Source organism: Balearica regulorum, chromosome Z, assembly GCF_011004875.1.
Source record: "Balearica regulorum gibbericeps isolate bBalReg1 chromosome Z, bBalReg1.pri, whole genome shotgun sequence".
NCBI classification, from domain to species: Eukaryota; Metazoa; Chordata; class Aves; order Gruiformes; family Gruidae; genus Balearica; species Balearica regulorum.
The window spans coordinates 30,223,711-30,248,537 of NC_046220.1; the positions used below are offsets into that span (position 1 = coordinate 30,223,711).

Consider the following 24,827-nt stretch of genomic DNA (forward strand, 5'->3'; position numbering starts at 1 on the left):
TGGCTGTTAGTTGTGGAACAGAAGATGACATGAGGTCTACTTAAATAACACAGACACAATCTTTGCCCTTTCACAAGTGTATCAAAAACATTTATTTGTGTGCATGTGCTGGTAATAGACTTGTAATACTGATGACCTAGACAGGATCTGTCCAAAACTGAATAGTTTCAAATATCCCATTTTTTTAAACTACTGATTGAATATTTTAAAGCATCTAGATTAAGTGACTTTCCTCATCTGTAAAGTGGAGATTTTCAGTAAGTTCTAGCATGTATTTGGACTCAAGTTACATTTGAAAATATTATCCTAATTATCTTTCACTGCATTTATTCTATTGGTATTCAGAAAAAGGTTGTGGTGTGTAGTAAAGCAGTAAGATGCTGTGCCATACTTTACCTGAATGCCTGCAAAAACCCTGCTGGGAAAAATTAATCTCTGTACACATTCATATTTTGTTTCCAAAATACCTTTTCATGAACCCTGAATTTTTGTTTGTTTGTTTGTTTGTATTCCAGGAAAGAGTAATCTCTTATTGTTCCCTGTCCTGGTTAGGATAGAGTTAATGTTACAAGGAGCCAGGACAGGTGACCCAAGCTGGCCAGGGGGCTATCCCATACCATGTGACGTCATGCTCATCATAGAAGGGGGCCAGTCAGGGCGTGGCTCAGGGATGGGCTGAGCATCCTGTGGGTCTGTTGGATCGGTAAACTGTTCTCTGTTATCACCCATTGTGAGTATCTGTTATCAGTACTGTTGTTGATTGTTTTCCCTCTCCCTTGCTGTCCCAGTAAACTGCCCTTATCCCAACCCTCAAGGCTTTGCCATTGTTTTTCCCGTTCTCCTCCCCATCCCGCCGCAGGGGAGGGGTGAGCGAGCAGCAGCGTGGTGCTCAGCTGCTGGCTGGGGCTGAACCACATCAATCCCTAACACTCAAAGAAAAGAGAACACCCATTCATTGAAAGTATTTATAGGGCAGGGGTCTGCATCAGGCACCAACAATATTACTGTAGGGTTTCATTAAGAACCTTTATTTTGTGTGAATGTCACTGTGAAGTCACCATTCATACTTTTTCCTCACTTCATGTCAATTTCTTTCTGTACGCAAGTAGTGCATTATACTGTTAATGTACTGGTACTTGGCTTTGAATCCTGAACTGCTTGGCTACTCTATTTCATGCGTACTTGCATATCCTGGATTTCCAACACTCAATGACAAAATTACATTTAAGATTTAAAATGTGAAATAAATAAGTATATAATACCAGAAATTCTTACCATTTCTATGGCAACATATACTTTTAAGTTTTGGCTACAACAATGTCCACTGTGTATACTTGTTCCACCTGACCAGAAATTACAGCCATTTCCTCTTCTGTATATCACTGAAATTTTTAAGGAGCATCTTAAAGCAGTGCAATACAAAAAAAATCTGGTGCTGTGCCCCACTTGACCCCCCCCAAATTTCACTTTGCCAGCAGATCGTGTTTGGGAACTGAACATGTTTTTTTCAAATGTACAACTTCCTCTCCTGTATAGCAGTCCTCTCCTGTGTTTTAGCTTGGGAGAACAGACAAGAGAACTTTTAGAACAGCAAGAGGCAGAAATTCAGCCCCTAACCATCTTTTTCTATAGGCATGTAATTCAGAGACACCCGATTGCTGTCTTGTCTCTTCTCAGCCAGCAGGATATGAGCCCTGTCATTTCGGAAGCTGCTCAGATGTCATAGGTTGGTCCGCTTTATGTGGCATCTGTCACAGACATGCTTCTGCACCAGCAGCTGTACTAGAGCTGCCTCAGAGCTCCCTGGCTCACCTGTACTGTGCTGGTGTGGGCCCACCTACTTCTTGCCATCAGGAAGTAGATCACATAAAGCTGTGGTACCACGTGACAGCTCAGACCCAAACACCCAGGGACTGGGCAATGTCTGTCTCAAATCACAGCTGACCTTTGTGACTCTCTTGAGTATGTCAGTATAAAAGTGTACGGAAGGTACATTTGAGAAAATTTGGAGTTTCCATTAAAAACTGGTGATGTTAAAAACCATGATCTACATTCTAGTTGGAGCACAAGCTATAACTTATGCAGGAATTATTTCCTGAATAATCAAAATTATTGATGATGAGCAATGGAAATATAGATGATCTACTTGAGCTTACCTAGCTTGGAAAAAAACTAGTCACCTTCAAAGGCTAATTTAAACCATCTTCAAATTATTATATCTTCATTGCTACAATGCACGTCCCCACCGGGTGTTGTCTTTTGTTTTGTTACACACCCTAAATTGCTTCTACTGCAATGCATTACAAGAACTATTTTCTGTCATCACTCTGCATGCTTAGAACAGGTTTTTCACAGAGGAAAGCACATCGGCTTCTGTTAGTCAGTTTTCCACTGGGAATGGATGGATTTTAGTTAGTGAATAATACAGAATACAGCTGCTACCACTCTTCTTACCAAAGGCAGAGTATGAAATAGAGAGGTTTTCTAATATGAAAAGTATCTTTTTTGTAAGGAGACTACATTAGCTATCCACCAGAAAAACCAATATGTAAACCTGCTATATGTTACCCAATTGTTTTAAACTAATGATAATAGTAACATCACATATCTATATATTCAGAAATTAAAAATATACTAAGATAAGCCATTCTGGAAAAAATGACACTATAGGAGAAATTGTGTTTCACAGATATATGATTAAGGACAAGCATCTAATAGAATACAATGACCCTTGCAAATCATGGCTTTTCAGGAAAATTGTCTAACCCTATCTCATTTTACAGACTGGAGCTTGGTAAGTCTTCAATGTTTCTCTAATGTGGAACTTTGAATTGTTACGCACTGCTGGTCTTAGCCCCTCCCACAGAGTGCTCAAGTATCCTCTTGGGTACTCATTAAAATAAAGTAACTGTCTGAACCAGTAAAACTGCTCTTCTTTAGCTCTTCAGTTTCAGCCTTTTGCTTGACCTCCACATAATTGTGAGAGATGTTTACCTCTAAGGAGGGAAGAGTGGTTCCTCAGCAGACTTTAGCCTCTCTTCCCCTTAATGTTGCCCCAGTAGAGAGATATGCATCTAAGCATTCAACTACTACTGCTTTCTGGGAGGAAATCTGCTATTTTGCACTCTCAGTCTTCTTGCAATGTTTCCCTAGAGTGACCAATACTATGCATTGAAAGGTCTGTCTCCTGGAGCTGGCAAAGCCTGCTCTGAGCCTTTGGATGGTCCTGGCACTTCTTGTCACCTCCTGTCATAGCCATCCATCAATGTCATTGAGTAGCTTCACTGTACTGGAGCAGGTTTAAGAGATATACTATTCAATGGTAATAGCACTGTAATGGATTCATGGCCTGAATCTGACCATGATACAGATAAAAAAGATTCTCCTTCCTCTCTTGATATGCTTTAAGCAAAACTCTTCTACTTCTTAATTTGGGAGAGGAAGGGAGATTTTTAAAGGTGGGGGTGAGGGAAGGAAAATCCTTAGAGATACGCTTCTCATTCTTGGCTTGTATCTGAAGTATTTCCTACTTCTTTTGGTAATAGCAGACAATACCTGTCAGCTCCTTGACATGGCAGGACAATCATTTCCTTTTAAGTGTATGAAAACTTAAAATTTATTCCATGTAATCCCTATTTGCAGCAGGCTACTCAGAACCCACCTTGTCATTATGCATAGTTAATGAGCATGTCAGGACTTGTCAGAGAAACCAGAGCAGGGAGGAATTAGCAGCACCATCGTAATATATCTCCTGTGGTGTGTTGTTTCTGGTGATTTTAGTAATTGCAGTGAAACTGCTCCTTTTAATCATACTTACCAGCCCAAACATGTCTACTAAACATTAGTAGAACTGTGCAGGTACTTCTGGTATTTAGGGCATGGGATTCGCAACTGATGGCACCTTGAGTATTGAGTCAGTAGGCACTAAGATCATAAATCTGTATTTACCATGGTTCAGTGATAACCCTTTCCTGTATGGCATGGTTCACCCAGTTTTAGATTGTCTTTGTCCTGTAAGGATCTTGAAATAGCCTTGAAATTGCTAGCTGACGACCTGGTAATCCTTTGATTCCTTAGAAAAAAGGATTTTGACTAGCAAGACCCAACAGAATTACTCAACATGACAAATGCTCCAAGATTTTCAGTATCTCAGTACAAATATATTAAAACTAAACAATGAGACCGTACATACACACACACAAAAAGATAATGTCTGTAAGGAATCTAAATTTGTCTTTAAGCTAAGCCAGAGGCATAAAGTGGAAACACTGATGCCACGAGGTCGTTCAACGCTCTAGTAAACAATTAAGACAGCTTATTCAATGGTTCTTTCCATCAGCAATGTTTCCTACTTTATGACTTGGGAGAAAATCTGGATGGAGTCTTCTCTGCAACACCTCAATTCAAATCCTATTGAAATTACTACGATACCAAATGAAATCTCTAAATTCTGGATCAAAATCTGAAGGCTAGAATGTCTAATGTGTTTTACTGGGACACAAACTATCTAGATACACATTGGAACTTCAAAAAAATAGCAGCATTACACTTAATTTTAATAAGCTCCTATGAATTATGGAAACAATGTGGTAGCCAAACACCTGCTGTTCCAGATGCCTGAACAATACTCTAATATCCCGCTTCAAGTGTTCAGCTGAACTAAGGTTTTACCAAGAGTTTTGTTAACCTGAATAGGCAAATCTTTCTGAAAAAATAGTTCAAATATTCTCATTTGGATTAATTGCAAACATCTGTTTCCCTGTGGCAGCACAGCAAGAGGCTGCCTTTAATGGATTTTGGATCAATCTAACAGTCCAGCCCCTTCCCTGTGGTGTGAGATGAGTGGCACCAATTTAGTCTAACTCACTGAATTTCAGGTGTACAAAGATCTTTTCGCTGTAAAAATCCATGTCCTGTATGGGTAAAATTATTCCAGTTATGATGAGCTACGTGGTTTTTGAAAGCTTTTAGTTTGTCCAAGTCACAGTTGTACATATTCCTGCTCTTGAAACCACAGTGCAGGTAACAGTTCATACCTGGCTCGGGGACATCAGTGCTGAGTATGTGGTGATCTGTGTATGTCTTTGCTCTAACACCTCCCCCTTCTTTTTTATTTTGATAGCAGAATGTTTACCCTTCCAGTTGGCAATTTTTGTGATACTCAGAGCCAAAAAGCTTAGCAGAGTCTGCTTTCTGGACAGTTATAAGGTAATGAAAACAAGGTAAAATCAGTCCAGGAAAGGAATAAAGTGCACAGCAAGACAGAGGCAAGGACCTCTGTGACCTACTCAGTTTTTGCAAACTTAAGGTATGTAATTCTATGTTAATAGATGTTCCAGTTTCTTAACATCCCTATGGAAAAAAAAATCAGTAATAATTAGGAAACAAGTTTTCTTTCTCATTTTGCTTTTGCACTTCACCATCTATCCTCTATTAACTGCTCTCTTCATTTGCTCAGTCTTGTCTCTTGAGCAGATAAAAGGGTTTCATTAAAGCAAAGCTTAATGCTGTCAGTGGCAGGAGAGCTGCCAGCCCTGGTGGTTTTAGTAAGCTGACGTAAGTGTGCTAATACTTAATAAACTCCTTCTATTCACAGCAGTCCTTTGCAAATATTCCTTTATCTCATATGAAAAACTAAGTTATGCAATTCAAAGGAGTAATAAAAGACCAGACACCACACTCTACCTTATCTTTATTTATATCTATCTATCTCTCTATAGTTCTGTCCTAAAAGAAGCAGCAGCATAGTATCAATCATAACCTCTGCGGTACCAGAAGCACTTCTTGAGATTACAGAAAAGTCTAACAACAGCTTCATGAAAGAATTCTGTTTCAGAGATTATTAAGAAGAAACCAGCACTGGACAATCAAAACAGAACTTTTTTTTCCAAGGATTTCCTGCCATAGTCCATTTGCAGAGCAGATGTTCTAAACCTATCTGAAGGATATCTGTTATAACCATCTAGTATAGTTTATCTCTAATTTATCCAGAGGGAAAAAAACCCCCAGATTCTACAAATCACTGACACCTTCTGTCACTGCCATAGCACTTAATACGGTAGAAAATACTCTGAAGAATACCAAGTGAGCTACATAAAAGTACTAGTCAGCATCATTGATTATCAAAGTAAAAGCCTTTATCCTCCTTAATATTATTTGCCTTTCTTCAGGGCTCCACAGCTCCATCTATTACTTCATGTTTAATTGAAACAAAGTTTTTACAGCAACAAAGCATTGAACAGTCATCTCTTACATAAGAGAACAAATCTGTAGCAGTAGAAGAGTTTCAATTCAACAAAAATTTTGAAAAAAATTCTAAAAAAGAAAAAATAAGAGTGCTTACATCAAAAAGAGAAGATTGATCTTAATTCTTCTCTCTTGAAAGATTAATATCATTGTTTAGATAATGTAATAAATATGGGAGAGAGGGGTGGGATGTGTGTGGAGGGACAAGTCAGGAGGGAGAAGGCACAACCCTGATGTCTAATAGAAAACATACTCAAGAAGCAACATGATTTATTTCAGTGCACATTTGTCTGAGAACTACTGTCAGGCAAGGGCAGAAATGATGGTGGAGCACTCCCATAGCATCATTTCTCCAGCCATTTGTGACAACCATAATAGAAAACATTGTCTAGCAACAGCTGATTTTTTATTCATTGCCAAGGGTACTAAAGACCTTACTTGTTTTAGTTCATACAAAATTACCACACAGGTGGAAAAATAATAAAAAGACCATGGTTTTGTGAATAGAGAGGATTGTATTTTAAACTCAAAACCTAAACTGTCTCAATAAGAAAAAAAACCCATTAATCTTTGTAAGGTTTAGCAAAGAAAAACTAATGATGCACATGCCTATTATTATATTTAGTGTAGAATTTATACACCAGCTACTCCAGTGAGGCTAACAACATATCAGCCACTTTGCAGAGAGTCAGAAGACCTACCAAGGAAAATAAACCTGCCTTCTCGATCAAGGACTGTCTGTTTCCCCAAGGAAAGATAAATTATGCTGAAGTGACCTACAACAGGTAGCACTCATGTTGCTTAGCCATAGCTGTGGTGAAGCCTTCAAATAAAGCGCAGCTTGGCACTTCGTGATGGATTAGGCTTCTTCATGGTCACCCGAGTACACTCCTAAACAATTCTCCTCCATGTTATTTCATTAATTTATTTCATATCCTTGCAGGGCAAAACAGTACTTAAACTAGATAATGCAACAGCCTGCAGACCTCTTCTCACACGGTTCAGGTCTGCTGTTCTACTACATGGGAACACCCACTTGTCAGAGACAAGAAAATAGACATGAGTTAGAGCATGAAGAAGCAAAGCAAATTCTCTCCTGGGAATAAAGTCATTTTACTTAAGAGAAATGTGGCCACATTTTCCTTTTCTTTTTTAAATAAATACTCTTAGAATCTGATCTGAATGACTCGTATGATGCTGAGTAATGCACCCATCTAATGAAGGAGAAAGACTTCAGTCATTCTGCCCCTGAATTCACATCTAAGAGCTCAGTTTTATAGCATAACACTGGGTATTTCTACATTTTATTTTTTAAGCTTATGGAAAAACACCCCCACAAATTATGGACCTTGACAAAAACCTTGTTTGCCACTGAAGGCTATGCAAATAGAAAAAAAAAAAACCAACAAAAAAAAGCAAAATCATCACAGAGAGTATCAATGTATCTTATAGATTCTTCTCTAGTGCCAAATGATTCCCCTTGGGGTAAAAACCTTAGTTAGGAAAGGAGTGTGTACAAAGGAACTCGTGACATCTGCCCTCCAACATATGTTTGTACAAAAATGGTAATTTTTTCATAACAAATACAATTATCTTGTAAAAACCCATGTATTTGTTATTGAGGAAATTGATACTGTTCAAAAAAAAAAAACAACCAAAAACACAACCCAAGTGTAAAACACCTGTTATCATTTTTCCTTCAATTACTAACTCTGGGTACCATCAACACATAAAGGTAAGAAAGGAATAAAACCATTATTTCATAAGAAATGTATAGTAATTTTGTGCACAGCTGCTGATTTATGTAAGTGGACTTTATACTGCCAGGCAAAGTGATTAATATACCAGAAAAGAAGGTAAAAAGTAGGTCAGTGATATAGGACAATGGTTCTTCAACTCGACTCCCTGCCTCCAACTTGAAGTGTAACATTCATTCCTCATATTTTGGAGCACTAAATAACATTGTAACTAGATGCAGAAGACAAGAATTATTAGACATTACCCACCCTTGATCTTTACACAAAATTCCCATGACATCTATAGAAATTCCACAGCTGCACAAAACAGAATAAGGTCCATGGCAAACACAACTTTCAGGATTTGCTCTTCAATAAATATCACAAGTGTAAGAGAGACAGCAAATGTTAACATTTTATTGTTTTCAACATATAAAGGTTGTAACTCTCTGAAACAATTCTTGTAGAGCCATCTTGTGGGAAAAATAAGCAATTGAAAACAATATATGTACTCTAACTGGTTTTCTACCAAAAAGATCACTGTTCAGTATGACATCTTCTAGTACTCTTTTAAAAAAAATAAACGTCTCAGTCACACTGCAAACTTTATACAACATTGTTTAAACCACTGGAACATGAAGTGCCTTTATGAACAATCATTTGTTAAAAGATTGGTTCTGGATAGAAAAAAAAAATCATTAAGTTAAAGATGCTATTTTTCTGAAGAATGTTTTTAGGCCACCTTCCATTCAAACTCCACCCAACTGCAGCCCACAAAAAAGCACAAAAACCTAGAGAAGCTGAGGTTTCCTTCAGAGCTCGCTTGGCCAAATGAGTAAATCAGATGGAATTATTCAATCTAACTAAAATGTGGTAAAAAAAATTCCAAATAAATCTAAACGCAGTAGTAGATTCAGTACTTGACGCTGAGAAACTTCTGTTCTTTAACATCCTTAGCATTGCCAATTTATTTAAAGTTTTGGTGATCTGCTGGTTCTGAAGTACTTTACACCAGTTGTTTACAAAGAATGCATTAAATGACAGTTTTCTGTTTGTGTACGCTTAAGTACAGGGTCGGGCAGTCATTTTCAGAATAGCTGAAAGTCATGATTGCAGGCTTCAGCTACCTAGAGCAATCAAACATCCACTGCTGCTTGATCTATGTGTCTTGTCTATGAAGCTAAGCGCTTAAATTTTATCCTAGAGAACAAAAGCGCACATGTAGTCCATATATCTTACTCATTTTTAACTTATGCCCTATTAAAATACTTCATTTAAATAGAACATTACAGCATATGACATCACATTTATCCAATACATAATTATCTTCTATTAAGACAAAAGTAAAACAGAATATCACAGAACAATTCTACAAAGTGCACATTCAAGAGGTGTCATAGAAGTATGCACTTTTTGGAGCTGTTACAATCACTGTGTAGTATAGACTAGCAAGCATCTCTGTTAATTTTCGTTTTTTAAATAAATAAGGAAATTTGACAACAAAAAGGTCCTATGCTACCCAAAGCCTTTGGACATCTGTAACTAAAGAGAACATACTGGCACCCAGATGTATAACCAGACAACTTTGCTAAGGCAAGCACGAGTATGCAATTTTTAATTTTATACTTCTACCAAACTTTGAGTGAAAGAAGGTGTACATGTGCGCTTACAGCTTTCCTTCCTCCTTAAAGATGACAATGAGATCTGCTTCCTCCACATCCTCTTTAAACTTTGGAAAGGAGCCCTGACTCAGGGGCACTCGCCTTAATGAGATTTTGGATTTCTTTGAATTTTGGATGTTCTTTATCAGCTACCAACTGCAGCAATATAGCTTCGCTAGTAGTAACTATAATTCCAGTACGAGCAAGACGCTGAAAGAGAAAAGAGCAGACAATAACATGAGATACTTGCAAATGTGAATGAGTACACATTTTGTGAAAAAGATGGGTGCTATTTTTTAAAACATCTCCTATTAACAAAGTATTGCAAATTCCATTCCAGCATTTCTTAGTGGTGTCATTTACAAAGCTAGGATGGTAAGCGACCGGTTTTAGACTTCACTGAGGAAAAAGGGTGCCCTGGATTATAAATAAGGCTTCCTACTTATACTGGATTCTTTCCCCATGTCAGATTTAATATGCAGAAGACCCACTCCCTCTTATATTAACAACCCTTTCCGCTTGCATGGTCTCAATGATAGCTTTCTTCACTCCCATGCAGATTCAAAAGGCCTGGGGAAAATGAAAATAGTGAGGTCCAAGATGAATGCATTAAGGAAGAAACTTAATTGTAACAATTTCTCTTTCAGGGCTTGTTATGCACTAGTACTTGGGTCTTTGGACTACACAGCACGCTAGTACTAATAATCTCAGGAGACAGAACAAAAAGGTCTTCTACAGACCTTATAAATCATATTGGCACAACAGCCACTCCTTTTAACCAACACGTCATTACAGCCTCAGTAACTCCCGAGTTAGTTCTCACAGGCTACAAAATAAAAAGCATTGCTACGTAGAAAGCAAAACTGAAAGACATCTGCTAGATCTTGGAAGTGTGCAACTAAACAGAGCAATGTCTCATGTAGCCCAAGCCACAGGACTTATTGCAAAGTTTCTGGACTTTTTAAGACTGTGGTTGTTGCCTATGCAGCAAAGTTATCTTTAAGTAAAGGCTGACCACCTCCTGCTCCCCATCAGCTTCCCAGCAATCATACAGATGCTTTCACAGTAAAACCCTTCATGGATCCAGAATTCCCTCCATCATCCTCTAATCAGCTGCATGCCCCACCAAATCTAATGGGGTCCTGAATGAGCCAAGGGAAGGCAAGAGGCAGAAAATACAGATACATAAGCCTTCAGACAGGTTTCAATTGTAATTGCTAAAGGAAAGACAAGCTCCAAACTTTCTAGGGCAGACATAGATGACTACTGTTTAGTTGTTCAATTACAAAGCAAATGATGGGATAAAGTTATTAATTTTAGGGGACTAGTAAAGTATATGTAACTACAGTCTATATAACGATAAACTAACTGGGCTAGATTTACTCCATTTAATGCTTCTTGCTTGCAGTAATGGCAGCAAGCCTTGGATATTCTTAAGTTGAAACAAAGCAGATAGCTTCTCCAGCTCTCCTACTCTGTACAACGACACATACATGTGGTTTGTTTAAACCATAGACACATACAAAAGAGAAAAAATAGGAAAACCAAAATGAAATATTATGGTAATGTTTTCAAGGTGTACTTCACGAGGAATACAAAGTTTTTTAACTAGTATGGATGACAGAAAAACCAGACTGTTAAAGAACCTTGCCCTCTGATGAATGTTGATTGAAAAAAGAGAATGTCTTCTCTTCAGAAGCAAAACATTCTGTAACATGTCAAAGAGGATGACATTGGTTTATACTCTACTTATTGAACTAAGTATAATTTATATAGTTTTGAGATTAGTAGAAATGAAGAAATGCACATGCTAAGCACACTGGATGATTTTCAAGGAAAGGAAAAGTTTGCTTAGAACATAGTCTTTCAGACAAAGGGAAGCAGCAAGCGTGTGTTGTATACACGTCACAGAAACAAGTAGAACAGAAAAGAAATCCAGCAAGAATAGACTAAACTGACTCAATCTGAGACCAAGCAGTGACACGAGGCATCTTCATCAGATAGGGCAGAGATTAAGATAAGCCACAATCAGGTATGGAGGAAGTTTGCACAAGAGGCAATGTCAGACTCCCTGATTAAAAAGGCATGACTAGGAACTGTCAACTGTATGGTCAGACTAAAGCAGGATTACCCAATGCTTTAGTATTCTACCAACCTCCCTAAGAAACATATGTTCAGTTAGGATTACTGACATGCCCAGTACATGTGTCCCTTTCTCCTGGTCTCCGGCTCCCAAGCATGCCCACCTCTTGCTCTCAGTAGCATTTCTAAGAGAGGGTCTACAGCACAAGAAGGAGACAATGTCAGCATGTGCAGGCATAGAGGAGGAATTACTGCCACACAACTGGCTGGCTCATCACAGTAAACCAGCAAATGTTCCCTGAATCATGTATTAATGATTACTACTTAAGGAATGACAGAAAAACATTTTGTTTGTGCTTGGTGAGAAAACATTGCAAATACATACTAAAAAGTTACCTAAAACTGACCAATTTGCCTGGATTACAGCTTTTGCAACCAACCATGCTTTTAAGATGGTCAATACCTTTTTGACCAGTAAGAAAAGCAAAGCTAGCTAGTCACTGCTTTAACCTCTTTTACACTGAACCAACTTCTATACTTGCAGACAAAGTGTAAGTGATCATCAAATATAGAAAATGATACACAATAAGGTAAACAGATTTCAGTTTTCCTCTATTTGTTTTGTCTGCTGCTGCTGTACCACATTGACTTGGGAAGTCCATGATTTCAGTCATTCCTGCATTCTCTGTGCATCACTATGCTTTATGTGACAGACAACATTAAGCTTCCACTTAAGCAAAGTCATGGGTTTCATCAAATGCTATATGCTGGTGATTTTCCTTTAGCCTTTAATTCTCTTATTCATGAGAAACAGAAGAAATTAAAAGTCTTCTCCAAATCTATGAAGAAAAGTATAAAATACTGCAGTTATTGGTTTCAATTTCCAAATAATTTCTAGGCCCTTAGGCAAAAATTGCAATACTTAATGTATGTATCAGTTTTTGATTTCCAACAGTGATTTCTGTAGGCAAGTTACAGTATACTATCAAAAAATCATTTGTATGAATTTGCTACTACAAAGTTGTACATGCTTTCAAATCTTCTTGTTACATTTATCTCCACTTTATCAACATTTAGTTAGACTAAGCTCCTAGAAGAGTGGGAAGAGAAAAAAAAAGAGACTTTACTATAATCACTGTCTTGAGATTAAGCTTTAATTTGCACTGATCAGGAAAAGCAGAGGGAGGGACAGACACACAAGAAGGAGCTTTGAACGGGATCACTTACTATATTCCATTGCATTTCAAGGAATTTCAATAGCAGAACAAATACTGTTTGGAACGACAAAACCAAAAGCTCTCTAGCACTTCTACTCTGCAGTACAGTTAACACTCACAAGAAAATATCCTAAAATGCTAATGATTGTATAGAGTAACCTAGACTGCATGAAACTATCACTTTTAAAATCCAAGTGTCTGAAATATGTTCCACATAATAAATCATAATTTAGCAAGGAAAAAGAAGGGAGTAATCGTTCTCCATCCTGGAAGCTATTCTGAGAATCAGAGCACTGACTTCTTCTCAGGTCTACATTTGTCCACTGCTTACTGTCCTTAGAAATTCCTTGTTAGCTTACAATAAGCAGGGAAATTAACATACAGACCCAAGGTGGAGAAAACCTTGACTAAGAAACTTACCTCAAGAGCAAACATTCTGTCCATCATACTTCTTGATGACGTGGCATCAGCAACGATATGAACTTCTAGACCTCTGCCGATTAATTCCAATGCTGTTTGCTGGATGCACACATGAGTCTACACAGGAGAAATCAAAGGCAAAAAACCCACCAACAAGCCATTATTATAAAACATGAGTAGCACAATGCCAAATTAGAGTACAAAATTACATAGGGTTCAAACATGTATTTTTCTACCCCTTACGTTAGTAGGGAATTCGATGTGGGTTTTAAATGCCAACCAAACTTGAGACAAGTGCCTGTAGTTTACAAATACCTCATTTCAAATTTTATTATGAGATAATATCAAAGACAAGTAACACAAGAATAATTTAATCTGTAGAGGATAACTGAGCCCTAGCAATATAAACTGACTTTTTTTTTTTCTTAAATTACAGAAAGCAATGCTTAATACTATTGTGGGCCAACAGACATTACAATAAAACAGTACAAGAATGGCAAGGCACATACTTCTACTCCAAACAGAACAACGCTGCGGACTCCAGGTATCTCTGCTAATGCTGCTTCGACTTCTGGCAACACCATGGAAAATTTTGTTTTCGGAAGCACAAGTTTAGCTCCTGTTAAATCGATTTCTTGCACAGTGCTGCCAAGACCTTTGGGATACTGTTCAGTTACAATAACTGGAATTCCTAAGAGCCGTGCACCTTGGAGCTGCAAGGGGGCAGGGAGGAAAGTGTACAAGAAAAGAAATATTAAAGAATAATAATAGCAAAGACATTGTTATTACCTGAAACTGGATAATGAGTAAATTGGCCATGTATAAAATAATAATTTTATTATTTTGATCAAAACTCACTACAAGAAAAAAACCAAACACACACAAAACATACTAGTCGTTGGCCCACGCTGATGATATCACCGAAGTACTTGATGGCAGGCCGGAATCGCTCTTGCATATCACAACAGAAAAACACAGTGCTTGAGGGTGTCAGGTTGCCCAAAGTAGTCATCTGAAAAACAAAATAAAGATAATGTTTTCTGTGGCAGTGAAGACACTTTCAGAAAAGCAGCACAATAAGTAACAGTCTGCAATACCTCTGCCAGGTAACAGATTTATGTTACTTTAAGTTAAAGTAGGAGAAACGTTTTCCAAGCCTGATTTTGGTATGTTTCTGAATTCAAATGAATGGCTGATACTGACCAGTATAATACAGTCATCAATAGGTAATGAAGATTTATTAAGTGGGAGACACAAGTCAATGTAAATGTACATGGAAACTTCTGAACCCTGAAAGGAGTTGGAGGAACAAACTGCCTAAAGTACTGTAAAAAAAAAATAGAGTACCAACAGCAAATTACATTCCTCAAATTCATTTTTAAATCCACAACTCTTTGAACTGACATAAAACCAGGATAAATTAAAGTTAAAAAAAGTCAGTCCTCCTCTTGCTTTCAATACTATGCACACATATTTTAAATAGTTTCATTGTGTAGTCAGTTTATTTTGTCTATGACATCTTTTAGCACAAGTCTGATGAAAGTCCAAAGGCTAGAATGAAAGTAGAAAAGCTTGCCAGTATTATGACCAGAAACTGAACTGAATACATTTTAATGATAAAAATAATCTCCCAGAGTTTCCCTTGTACATGCTACTGAGTGGGGTAGAAGGGGGAGGAGGTAAGGAAAAAAATAAATCAAAGACTGCTTTTTCTCACACTTTGAAAGAGTGCTTTGTATTTGTATGAAATTACTTGCACTGCCTACAGAAACAAAGCACAAGGCTTCAGCGGAGGCTACAGGGAAAGAAAGCAGCTACATAATACTATTTACTTGTAAGGCAACTCAAGAGAAATTACATCCATTCAGGAGCTTTTCAGCAGCCTGATAAATCAAATTGAATAAACTGCTTCTGGGAAGTAGCCATTGTTTGTATACACTTCATTTTCTGCAAACTGAGTTTGTGATATTTTAAACTAAAAGAAAATTACAAAATCTGTAATATAAAGTATTTTGGAAGAGCATGGATGCATTTGGTTTATGTGGCAAGGTTTTGGTAGCGGGGGGAGGCTGCAGGAGTGGCTTCTGTGAGATGCCAGAAGCTACCCCATGTTGGACAAAGCCAATGCCAGCCAGCTCCAAGACGGACCCACTACAGACCAAAGCTGAGTCCATCAGTAATGCTGGTGGCACCTCTGTGATAAAATATTTAAGAAAGGGTAAAAAAACCACTGTGCAACAGCAGCTGGGAAAGAGAAGTGAGAACATGTGAGAGAAACAACTTTGCAGACACCAAGGTCAGTGAAGAAGGAGGGGGACGAGGTGCTCCAGGTGCCAGAGCAGAGATTCCCCTGCAGCCTGTGGAGAAGACCATGGTGAGGCAGGCTGTCCCCCTGTAACCCATGGAGGATGATGGTGGAGCAGATATCCACCTGCAGCCTGTGGAGGACCCCATGCTGGAGCAAGTATATGCCTGAAGGAGGGGGAAGACCATGCTGCAGCAGGCTCCTGACAGGACCAGTGGAGAGAGGAGCCCACGCTGGAGCAGGTTTGCTGGCAGAATCTGTGGCCCCATGGAGAGGAGCCCATACTGGAACAGGTCTTCCAGCAGGACTTGTGACCTTGCTGAGGACTCACCAGAGGTCCATTCCTGAAAGACTGCACCCTGTGGAAAGGACCCATGCTGGAGCAGTTCGTGAAGAACTGCAGCCTGCGGGAAGGGCCCACGCTGGAGAAGTTCGTGAAGGACTGTCTCCTGTGAGAGGGACCCCATGCTGGAGCAGGGGAAGAGTGTGAGGAGAAAGGAGTGGCAGAGTAGAAGTGTTATGAACTGACCACAACACCCATTCCCCGTCCCCTGTGCTGCCTGCATGTAGAAGGCAGAAAAATTGGAAGTGAAGTTGAGCCTAGGAAGAATGGAGTGGTGGGGGGAAGGTGTTTCGTTTCTTCTTATTTCTCATTATTGTAGTCTGTTACTGGTTGGCAATAAATTAATTTCTCCAAGTCTGCTTTGCCTGTAACGGTAATTGGTAAGTGATATCCCTGTCCTTATCTTGACCCATGAGCTTTTTGTCATATTTTCTCCCCCTGTCCTGGTGAGGATGGGGAGTGATAGAGCAGCTTGGTGGGCACCTGGCAGCCAGCCAAGGTCAACTTGCTGCAAGGGAATTGGGAATCCTTAAATATTAGTCCCAAATCTTTCATTGACTGACATGACCACATGTCTTCTGAGTAAACCACTTTTGATCTCAATTTCCAAGGCTAAACAACTGCAGTAATGGCCATGCTCAACCATATGGAATGGCCTGTTCAAATTGCTGTGAAAATTACTTGTGCATTATAATTATAAATGCTAAATTCCCACATCTCTCAGACTCAGTACACTACTACTGTCAAAACAGCAAATGTTCATAACCACAGTTCCTCCAGTCCTTGTGGGCAAAATAGCAATACTATTAATATAAGTAGTTATGAAGGCAAATGCAGTAACAACCATAAAGCAGATGCTCTAACACAGGACCCACTGATGCCACAGAAGACAGACAAATATCACAACAGGCACTGGGGAAATCTTTTTCACTAGAAAGGTACAGCTGCACTGAAGCAGGTTACTACCAGTGATGGGATCTCCATCCTTGGAGGTTTTCAGCATTCAGCAAAGCAACAGCTGATCTGATCAAGAATTGGCTTTGCATAGGAGGTAGGGAAGGCAGCCTCTAGATCTCTCCCAAATGACACTTCTGTGATTCTATACCATGTAATAAATGAGGCCTGGGAACAAAAATGCTTGAAAATAAAATTAAATATTGAATAACTGCCTTGTTCCTGAACACAATTCATCTATGTGCTTGAACAACACAGAAGCCAGTTGGTGGGAAGTACTAACTTACAATTTAACACCACAGTGAGCACCTACTGTGACCCATTCTAAGTCTGGCACTTGCTACTGTCAGAACACTAAGTCACGACATTTAACCTTCCTACTGCTCAGCAGCAAAAAATAGAGTAATTGGAATAGACAATATTTATAAGTGTGCCACCTACTCAGAAGATGTGTCATTTTGTCTTGGCATGTATATGACAAGCAAAGACCACTATTTTCTTCCATAAATCATTCTACCACTTTATTTTTTTTAAGATTGTTTTGAACTACTGCAAACCATCACGGATTGTAGTGTGATCTATGTGGAGTTTGTTTACTGCCTTAGTATACACTTCCTATGCCAATGCAGTGGATGGCACTACCATCCTCAGCCAAGGAACAAGTATGGATAGACTAGGAAGGCCTTCAAGAAGCTGCATAGGTTGCCTCTATGGAAGGATCAACCAAATGCAAGTATTCTTCACAGATACCTACCTGGTCTGACCCATCAGCAACACACAATTTAAAGAGCTGCTATAAAATCCAACCCACAGCTCCTTTGTTGTCATTTAAAAGCATTATTTCCAGTTCTCTCCATGGTGGATTTGAAACTCAAGAGCATTACCATCCTCCTTCACCATGCATAAGCATGCACAAACATCTATTGCCATAAGTCAAGACTGAGATCCGATCTTCCCTTAGTCCTTCCCCTCCATTATTCTAAAACATATCTAATACTTTCAATCTCTCCTCCTACAACTTAGATCATTTTCATCACCCTTTCTGGGGTGCTTTTCAAATTGCAGCATATAGTGAGGGACCCAATACTCTGTAACAGTAGTATTTCTCTGCTCATAATACTTCTTAGCCCTAGTAGAACCTCAGAGAAGATAAGTTACTTCACAGACCTTGCAGGTCCCGTTCAATCTGTACTTTCCAGTACACTATTTGCTCTTTTCATAAATGATGGTACTTAGACTCCTAAGGTGCATTTTACCTCAAAATCAACCTTGAACTCTCCCTCAAGTTTTAGTTGTGTAGTTGATTATTTCTATGTTAGTGTAGGAATTATTTCTACCTTTGCTGCTTCCATTTTGAATTGCATTTTATTTCACCTTGGTTCTGTAACTTATCATAAAAAGCCTGAATTCTGCTCTCTTGGATGCTTGCAGCTCCTCCCAGCTTGACACCCTCTGCAAAAACAGTATTTGGCCTAAGTTTTGGCAATGACATGGATGACAATATTTACAAACTGGATTCAAAACAGATGTTATAAAGTCCAATTCAATATTATTCTGATTTCACAGTGAAGCATGGAAGAAAACCCGACTGCCTTTCCAGCCAGGGAGCATCCTCATTAGGCTTCCACTGTATCTATAATCCCATGTGTTTATGACAAACATTACAGGGAGCTGGAGAAACAGCCATCTATCTGCTTTCCTCTATTATCAAGTTGGTTTAATATGATATAATTTATGCCTTCAGTGTAATACCAGCAGCACTCTAAAATAAAGTTAGGTCATCTATATATTTGCTGAATAAAACTTTCACAAAATCTAACACAAATAATTCCTAATTGATTTTTATATTTATTTCTGATTATCCTGCAGTCTGAATTGAACCATGCAACACATGGCAGAATAAAAAGAAACTGGAAGAAATAGATGGCAAGATAAAAAAAAAAATCAATGCTTGCTGGTGTACTTGGAATAGCAGATGTGAGAAGGACAGAGCACAGCAAAAAGCAGTTTGAAATTAAGTTTCATAAATAGTAGGTAATGCAATCTATAAATAAATTCACAGAAGTATCTGCTACGTATAATGAAAAGTTTCCATTTACTGGTTCTTCAGTGTGCCACATAAATCCTACCATTCACTTGCTCTCAAAGCTGTCCTCCTCTTCCACAGCCACACCATGTCAGGGACATGGGACACCTCTACTTCACACATCCCCTGACAGTGAAAACCACGATCGCCCACATCGCTCCAGCATTGCACCCCACCAGTGAGCTGGGTGGGGGCAAACCTATACCTAAACAACAAAACCTGGGCTGGCATGGCAGCACCTGTTTGCTTTCACTCCAAGGAAAAGCAGGCCGTGCAAGGACAGCAAGCCACTGCAGCCATACGGTAGCTGTCTGAATCCACTCCGAATATAACATCTACTCAGCCACAATATCATTAAACAACCTAAATTTAAAAGCAAAAAAAAAAAACCCCAAACCCCAAATCACCCAAAGTTCCCACATACAGTATATAACCTTTTCCATTTGTTTCACTTCAGTCCTCTCAGTCACCAGGACTTTCTTCCCTCCAGCTGGAAGTTACCCACAGCACAACCAGAATAGGTATGTCAGGTGGACACATAACCTGATGCAGCTCTTTTATCCAGTTAGAGAAGTCATCTCTAGGATCTTGTCCAGACCAGGATTTAAAGGTATGCTGTCACGAGTTACAGCTTTAAATCTGACTCTAGAAAAGGCTTAGGTGAGAAAGGACAGGTGTTTTTTCACATCTATTTAATCTCTGCTGATTATTATTAATCATACAAAATGTGACTGTGATGAAGTACTGTAATTACAGAATCAGCTTTACAAAAATATTCACATATACTGCCTCTGCATCTGTACTGTCCCTGTTCAAACTTCAGGAAACCATTACACATACAAAATGCAATTTTCCCCCGGTATTTGTAACGAACAAGAAAATGGAAGAAGAGAAATAGTCCCATGCGACATTACTAGTCACCTCATAAATCTCCTGCCAAGGTTACCCACTAAAAGGGCAGACAGAGCAGAGGGCCTCGCAGCCTTGGTATTCCAAGGATAGCATAAAAAGACAACAATGAAAATAAGCTGCCATATTTTCTTCTCCTTTATTTCTAAAATGGAATCTGTAAGATTCATTCTTACTTTGCTGCTTATCTTTCAAATGAAGAAATTCAGTTTAATGTGTTTTAAGGGAAAAATAGTTTACAAGTCTTTCAACTTAGGAATAGATATATTTTATTTTATGCTAAGCCAAAGTGCAGCCTTTTACATGCAATTCAGCATTTTAAAAGGACAGATTTAGATAGATAAGCATATGATGTTCATATAATTAAGACAGTACAAAATTCTTCATCAAAACCCAAAATGACCAAAATGCTTGCTGCAAAGATACACATAGAAGGAGTCTGGATTTGAAGAAACCTCTCTTTCCATATTTTCAGTCCTTTTTTTTTTCCCTTCTTTAAGGTTCCAAGTGCGGCTTTCTTAAAAATTTATTCAGAAACATTGTATTTAATTGTAGCACTAATGTATCAGAATTTATAATTGCACCTTTAGGACCAAAAAGCAAACAACTCCCCTCATCCCCTGACCATATCAATTGAAGGACTCCTATCCTTCAATTTATGCTTTGGCTTTTCCTGTAAGTCTTCAGGAAATAGACTTATACTCCTGAGTTAATGTTACTTCTATTTGCAAAGCATCTGAATATCGCAATATTGGGTATGTGTAAAAAGAGTGAAAATCTGTGTAGAAATAGTTCTATTTTATTTACCTTATCTTTCAGCAACAACTAAGTATCATTCTGCAAGCAGCTTTCTGCAGAAATTATATGCCTGAGACACCAACATGTCTTTTAAAAAAACACCCTGAAGTAGACGTGCTTTATGCAATGATTTTAATAATAATTTTACCCTTTTACCTCTAGCATCTTAAGGTTACAAGTTTGTAAATGCAGAACACAAGTACTGCTGAAAAGAAGTCACCTTGAAGTTGTAACAGCGACTGTGAAATAGCCTTTCTTGGGCATATATTCGAATGCTGCCTGACCTCCTCTGTTATATGGCTGTAATGAGCACACCTGTCTTATCTTCTGGTATCTCCAAAGTGTTTTTCCTTACTGCTTCTCTCCTCCAAAGGAAGCCACAGCAGTTACAGCAAAACACAATAGTTTTAGTAGCACTATTTAGCTGCATTTAGAAGAGGTTAAAGTGGTCTGCATTCTCCCCATTCCAAATATAAATACTATTCTCTTACAACTTTTAAAATATGTAACATCCATGAAAAGCAGATGGCTCCTTTCTGCTAGTACTCAGTCCTTCAAGTTGCAAGCAAATGCCCTTCTCACCAGCTGGGAGAGGTCAAAGGAAAAGTCCCTCCACACTGCAAGTCTACGGTTGAGGACTTTCAAGAGCAGCAGCCAGGCATCAGGGTTTACTGCATCTCACCAGCTTGCCTAACACTGGGTGGCTATTAAAAGTTCAAGAGGCTATTTTGCACCAGGACAGCTAAACCAAACAAATGTACATATACGAGCAGAGTATAAAGGCACAAATACAACTGGAGAGCAAAGGTCCCTGTACAGATCAAGCCTTGAATTGAGCTGTGTGGAGTGGCTTTCTGAGGGCAGCATATGGTGATTTCTCCATGAGATTACTGCCCCCCTCAACTGCAGGGACAGGAAATTGAAACAGCCCAAACACCATTTGTGCTGACATTTCTTGAGTTACTGCAACAAAAGGCATCCTTCCATGACAGGTCTGCACAGGAATCAACTGGAGGACATTGTTCCACAACTCATGGGTGCTACTGCCCTACGGGTTAAAATGCCAACCCTAACTAAATGCATACATATATTTTATAAAGCACACACAGAAAAATACTGAAATTATTGTCTAGGGATATGAATGCTAGTATCTGTGAATCTTAATTTTAAACCAAATATATCTTTCCAAATATGCAAGTCTAATCACATCAGTGAGCAAAGGTTGTCCCTCTTGAAAGATACGTTCAAAACAGTATTTCAACTAACTATGCCACATGCAGAGTTGACAAATCTATGTCACATGCAGATAAAACATCAGAAGGGGGGAAGGGCACACAATAGTGGCAGTGCATGAATCAACATACAGAAAGAAAGTGTAATCTTCCCATCAGTAAATCCTAAAGGTTTTAAAAAGCGCAGCTGTGACCGTATCAGACCAAATGTTTCCCCAAAGGAGTGATCTCTGAGCACCTGCTGGTGGCTTAAGGCAAGCTGACTGACATCATTGTGATGTCTCCAGCTCATTCTCAGCTGCTGAAGCACATCAAGGAGGCAACTAAAATAATATGAAAGTACCATCATTTTCATATCAATAGTTGCTATTGTCACAGAATTGCAACAGTATCGGTGAAAGCAGCTAATCAGTTAGGCAATAATGCATTAAATATTGGTTCATCCCAAATGCCTGCAGTCAGTTAAACCTGTGTAGTGCATCTGCACCCTGGGAATGACGTATCCTTCCATGTCTCAACACTGACCTTTTACACAGAGATGTACATCCTGCTATGAGCGCTTGGGCTGCATGTATAGTTTCAGCGCAGAAGCCATCTGCAAGAGTCTTTGCAGAGCAGTGATCTGCACATATGAAGAAGAAACAAAATTCTGACCTGCACCACTGTTACATGCCCAGATTACACAAATTATGTTTTTAAAATCCTTGCTTGAATTAACAGCCATACCAACTCCTTTTGCAAGCTGCAGAGACTGTTCTTTCCAGTTTCTCTGGCTGGGCCCCCATCCATTCTGTTTCCAACACACAATCACCATTTTAAACTGAATATGATGGGTGATGAATGACAAAATGAATAATAAATGAAAAACTAAGTTATTAAACTAGTTTGGTCTTCTTAACCATTCTTTCCATACATATGGTTAAGGAAAGGACAAAAGACTCCAGAGGCATCCTTGATGTATAGTCTAAGCAAACAGGCCATCTTGACAGTTTATGGGTTCAAGGCACTACAATTAAGCATGGTTTGCAAACAGTGTGAATTAGACTGTTTCTGGAAACATAAAGACAAGCAATATTTCAGTTTTTATGACATCACTTTTTCAACTTGCTTGACAAACTAAAACTTCTTAAGTATAAATCAAGAAGAATGTTCTGAATCAAAACAGTAACTGTGAGTTTTGATGTTTTTGTGTGTTTGTTGTGGGGTTTTTTTGTAGTTGACTTATTTGATGCTGGAGAAAGCAAAAAGCAATTTTACTTTGAGCGTAACTGTTACAGCACAGCTAGCACAAATCTCCAGTGTGCATAAAGACATCTTAGCATGAAACACATGCACATATCCATCTGGCAGTCTGCTTTCCTGGTTTATGGCCACAAAACTAGTAAGTTATGAACCTGTAAATCGGAAAGCTTTTTTGGAGTAAGAAGGGATTCAGAAATCCTAGGGATCTATGAGCCATGAGACCAAGGTCTAGCACTGGCACGCTTTGAGTTTCCACCTAGCAGCTTTACCTCCAGTTAAAGCCGGGTAGCACCAGCCGCCTGTTTTAAAGACGTATTGATTATTTCAGCCACCAGGTTATTTTCCCATTCACGGGGTCACGTTAAGTTCTGGCTCGCTGAAGGCAAAACCTGGTAACCAAACACATGCGGCGCGGAGCGCACCCGCCTCACCGCCTTAGTAAAACAGAAGTTTCCACGGAAAAGTAAGTCAACACGTCCTGGCGGTGCTTCGCCCGCAGCTCTAGCCTGCTCCAGGTTCCCGCGGCCACCGCCCCCCAGCTCTCTCCCCCTTCTCCCCGGAAGGATCCGGGGGAGGTCGGGCAGCCGCAGCTGGCGGTGGGACGGGGCTACACGCCCATGCGCACACCTGTGGCGGCTAGCGCTGCCCCGCCTTCGGGTCTCACCTGTATCTGCAGCGGTACTAGGCGCACCTTGCAGCGTTCGCTGACCAGGAAGCCCTTGGGCAGATCTATGTACTGGCTCCACTCCTCGGCGAAGAGCTGCACCACGAACTTGCGGTGCATGTCTATCTGGTCCCCGTAGAGGCTGAGGAACTTCTGGATCAGCAGCTCGTAGCCGGCTCCATGGGGCACACTGGAGGGCCGCGCGAAGACGGAGAAGCAGAAGAGGACAGGCACCGAGCCGCCAGCGCCCGGCGAGCAGCCCCCACCGCCCGGGGCGACGGTCGCCTCCACCGCCGCCGCCATCTTCAGGGGCAGCCGCGCCGAGCCCAGCCAACTCGCCGCTGCCCGCGTCGCCGCTCCTCCTCCTACTGCCTCTTCGCGTCGGCCGGGCGGGCGGCGCCGGCAGCCCCCAATCCCGGCTGCAGCTGCTCCTGCTCCTCCTCCTCGCCATGGGGCTCAGCCCTGCCCCGTGAGCACTCCGGGGGTGGATGCGCCGCTGGGACGACGACGGCGGGCGGGCACTTACTCTCTTGCCGCCACTGCTGTCCGTCTTCAGAGGGCGGGTGCCTCCCCTTCAGGCGCGTGGCGGGAGGAGCAGTAAATCTCTGCCTTCGTCCGAGCTGACGGGGAGAGCCCGGCTCCCCCGGAGAGGGACAGGTGGCGGGAGGCAATGGCACCTCCCGCTGGGGCGGCCCGTCGTGCCCTCGGCGCGGCCGGCAGGTAACTCGTCCCTCGCCAGGACGCAGCCCACCGCCGCCGAGCTAGCGGCAGAGCCTGCTGGGGGGAAGGGGCGCGGGCTTGGAGCCGGAGGCCGCGACGCCTCGTCGGGCGGGCGCGGCGGCGAGCGGAGACGGCGGCCTCTGCGGGGCGGCTGGCAGGGAGGGAGGGGGGGCGGCCGGCCGGGCGCCGTGACGGTCCGCGGCGGGGGCCGG

The 24,827-nt window shown here is 40.4% G+C and overlaps 1 protein-coding gene across 1 annotated transcript; it reads right to left on the reverse strand.

Annotated features, from left to right (window-relative positions):
* Window positions 1–8,372: 8,372 nt before the first annotated feature.
* Window positions 8,373–24,283, reverse strand: ISOC1 (isochorismatase domain containing 1). Its single transcript, XM_075740092.1, has 5 exons — window positions 23,896–24,283; window positions 14,255–14,374; window positions 13,872–14,075; window positions 13,363–13,479; window positions 8,373–9,853 (listed from the first exon to the last, which is right to left on the reverse strand). The coding sequence occupies exons 1-5, from the start codon at window positions 24,196–24,198 to the stop codon at window positions 9,707–9,709; spliced, it is 891 nt and encodes a 296-aa protein (XP_075596207.1). The 5' UTR covers window positions 24,199–24,283; the 3' UTR covers window positions 8,373–9,706.
* Between the last annotated feature and the right edge of the window lie 544 nt (window positions 24,284–24,827).

Coding starts and splice junctions, on each gene's coding strand:
- ISOC1 (XM_075740092.1), bottom strand. CDS start 24,198: ATGGCGGCGGCGGTGGAGGCGACCGTCGCCCCGGGCGGTGGGGGCTGC. Junction 13,480..13,871: donor TTGTTCTGTTTGGAGTAGAA/GTATGTGCCTTG, acceptor TCTCCTGTGTAG/ACTCATGTGTGCATCCAGCA. Junction 9,854..13,362: donor ACAGAATGTTTGCTCTTGAG/GTAAGTTTCTTA, acceptor TTTCTCTTTCAG/CGTCTTGCTCGTACTGGAAT.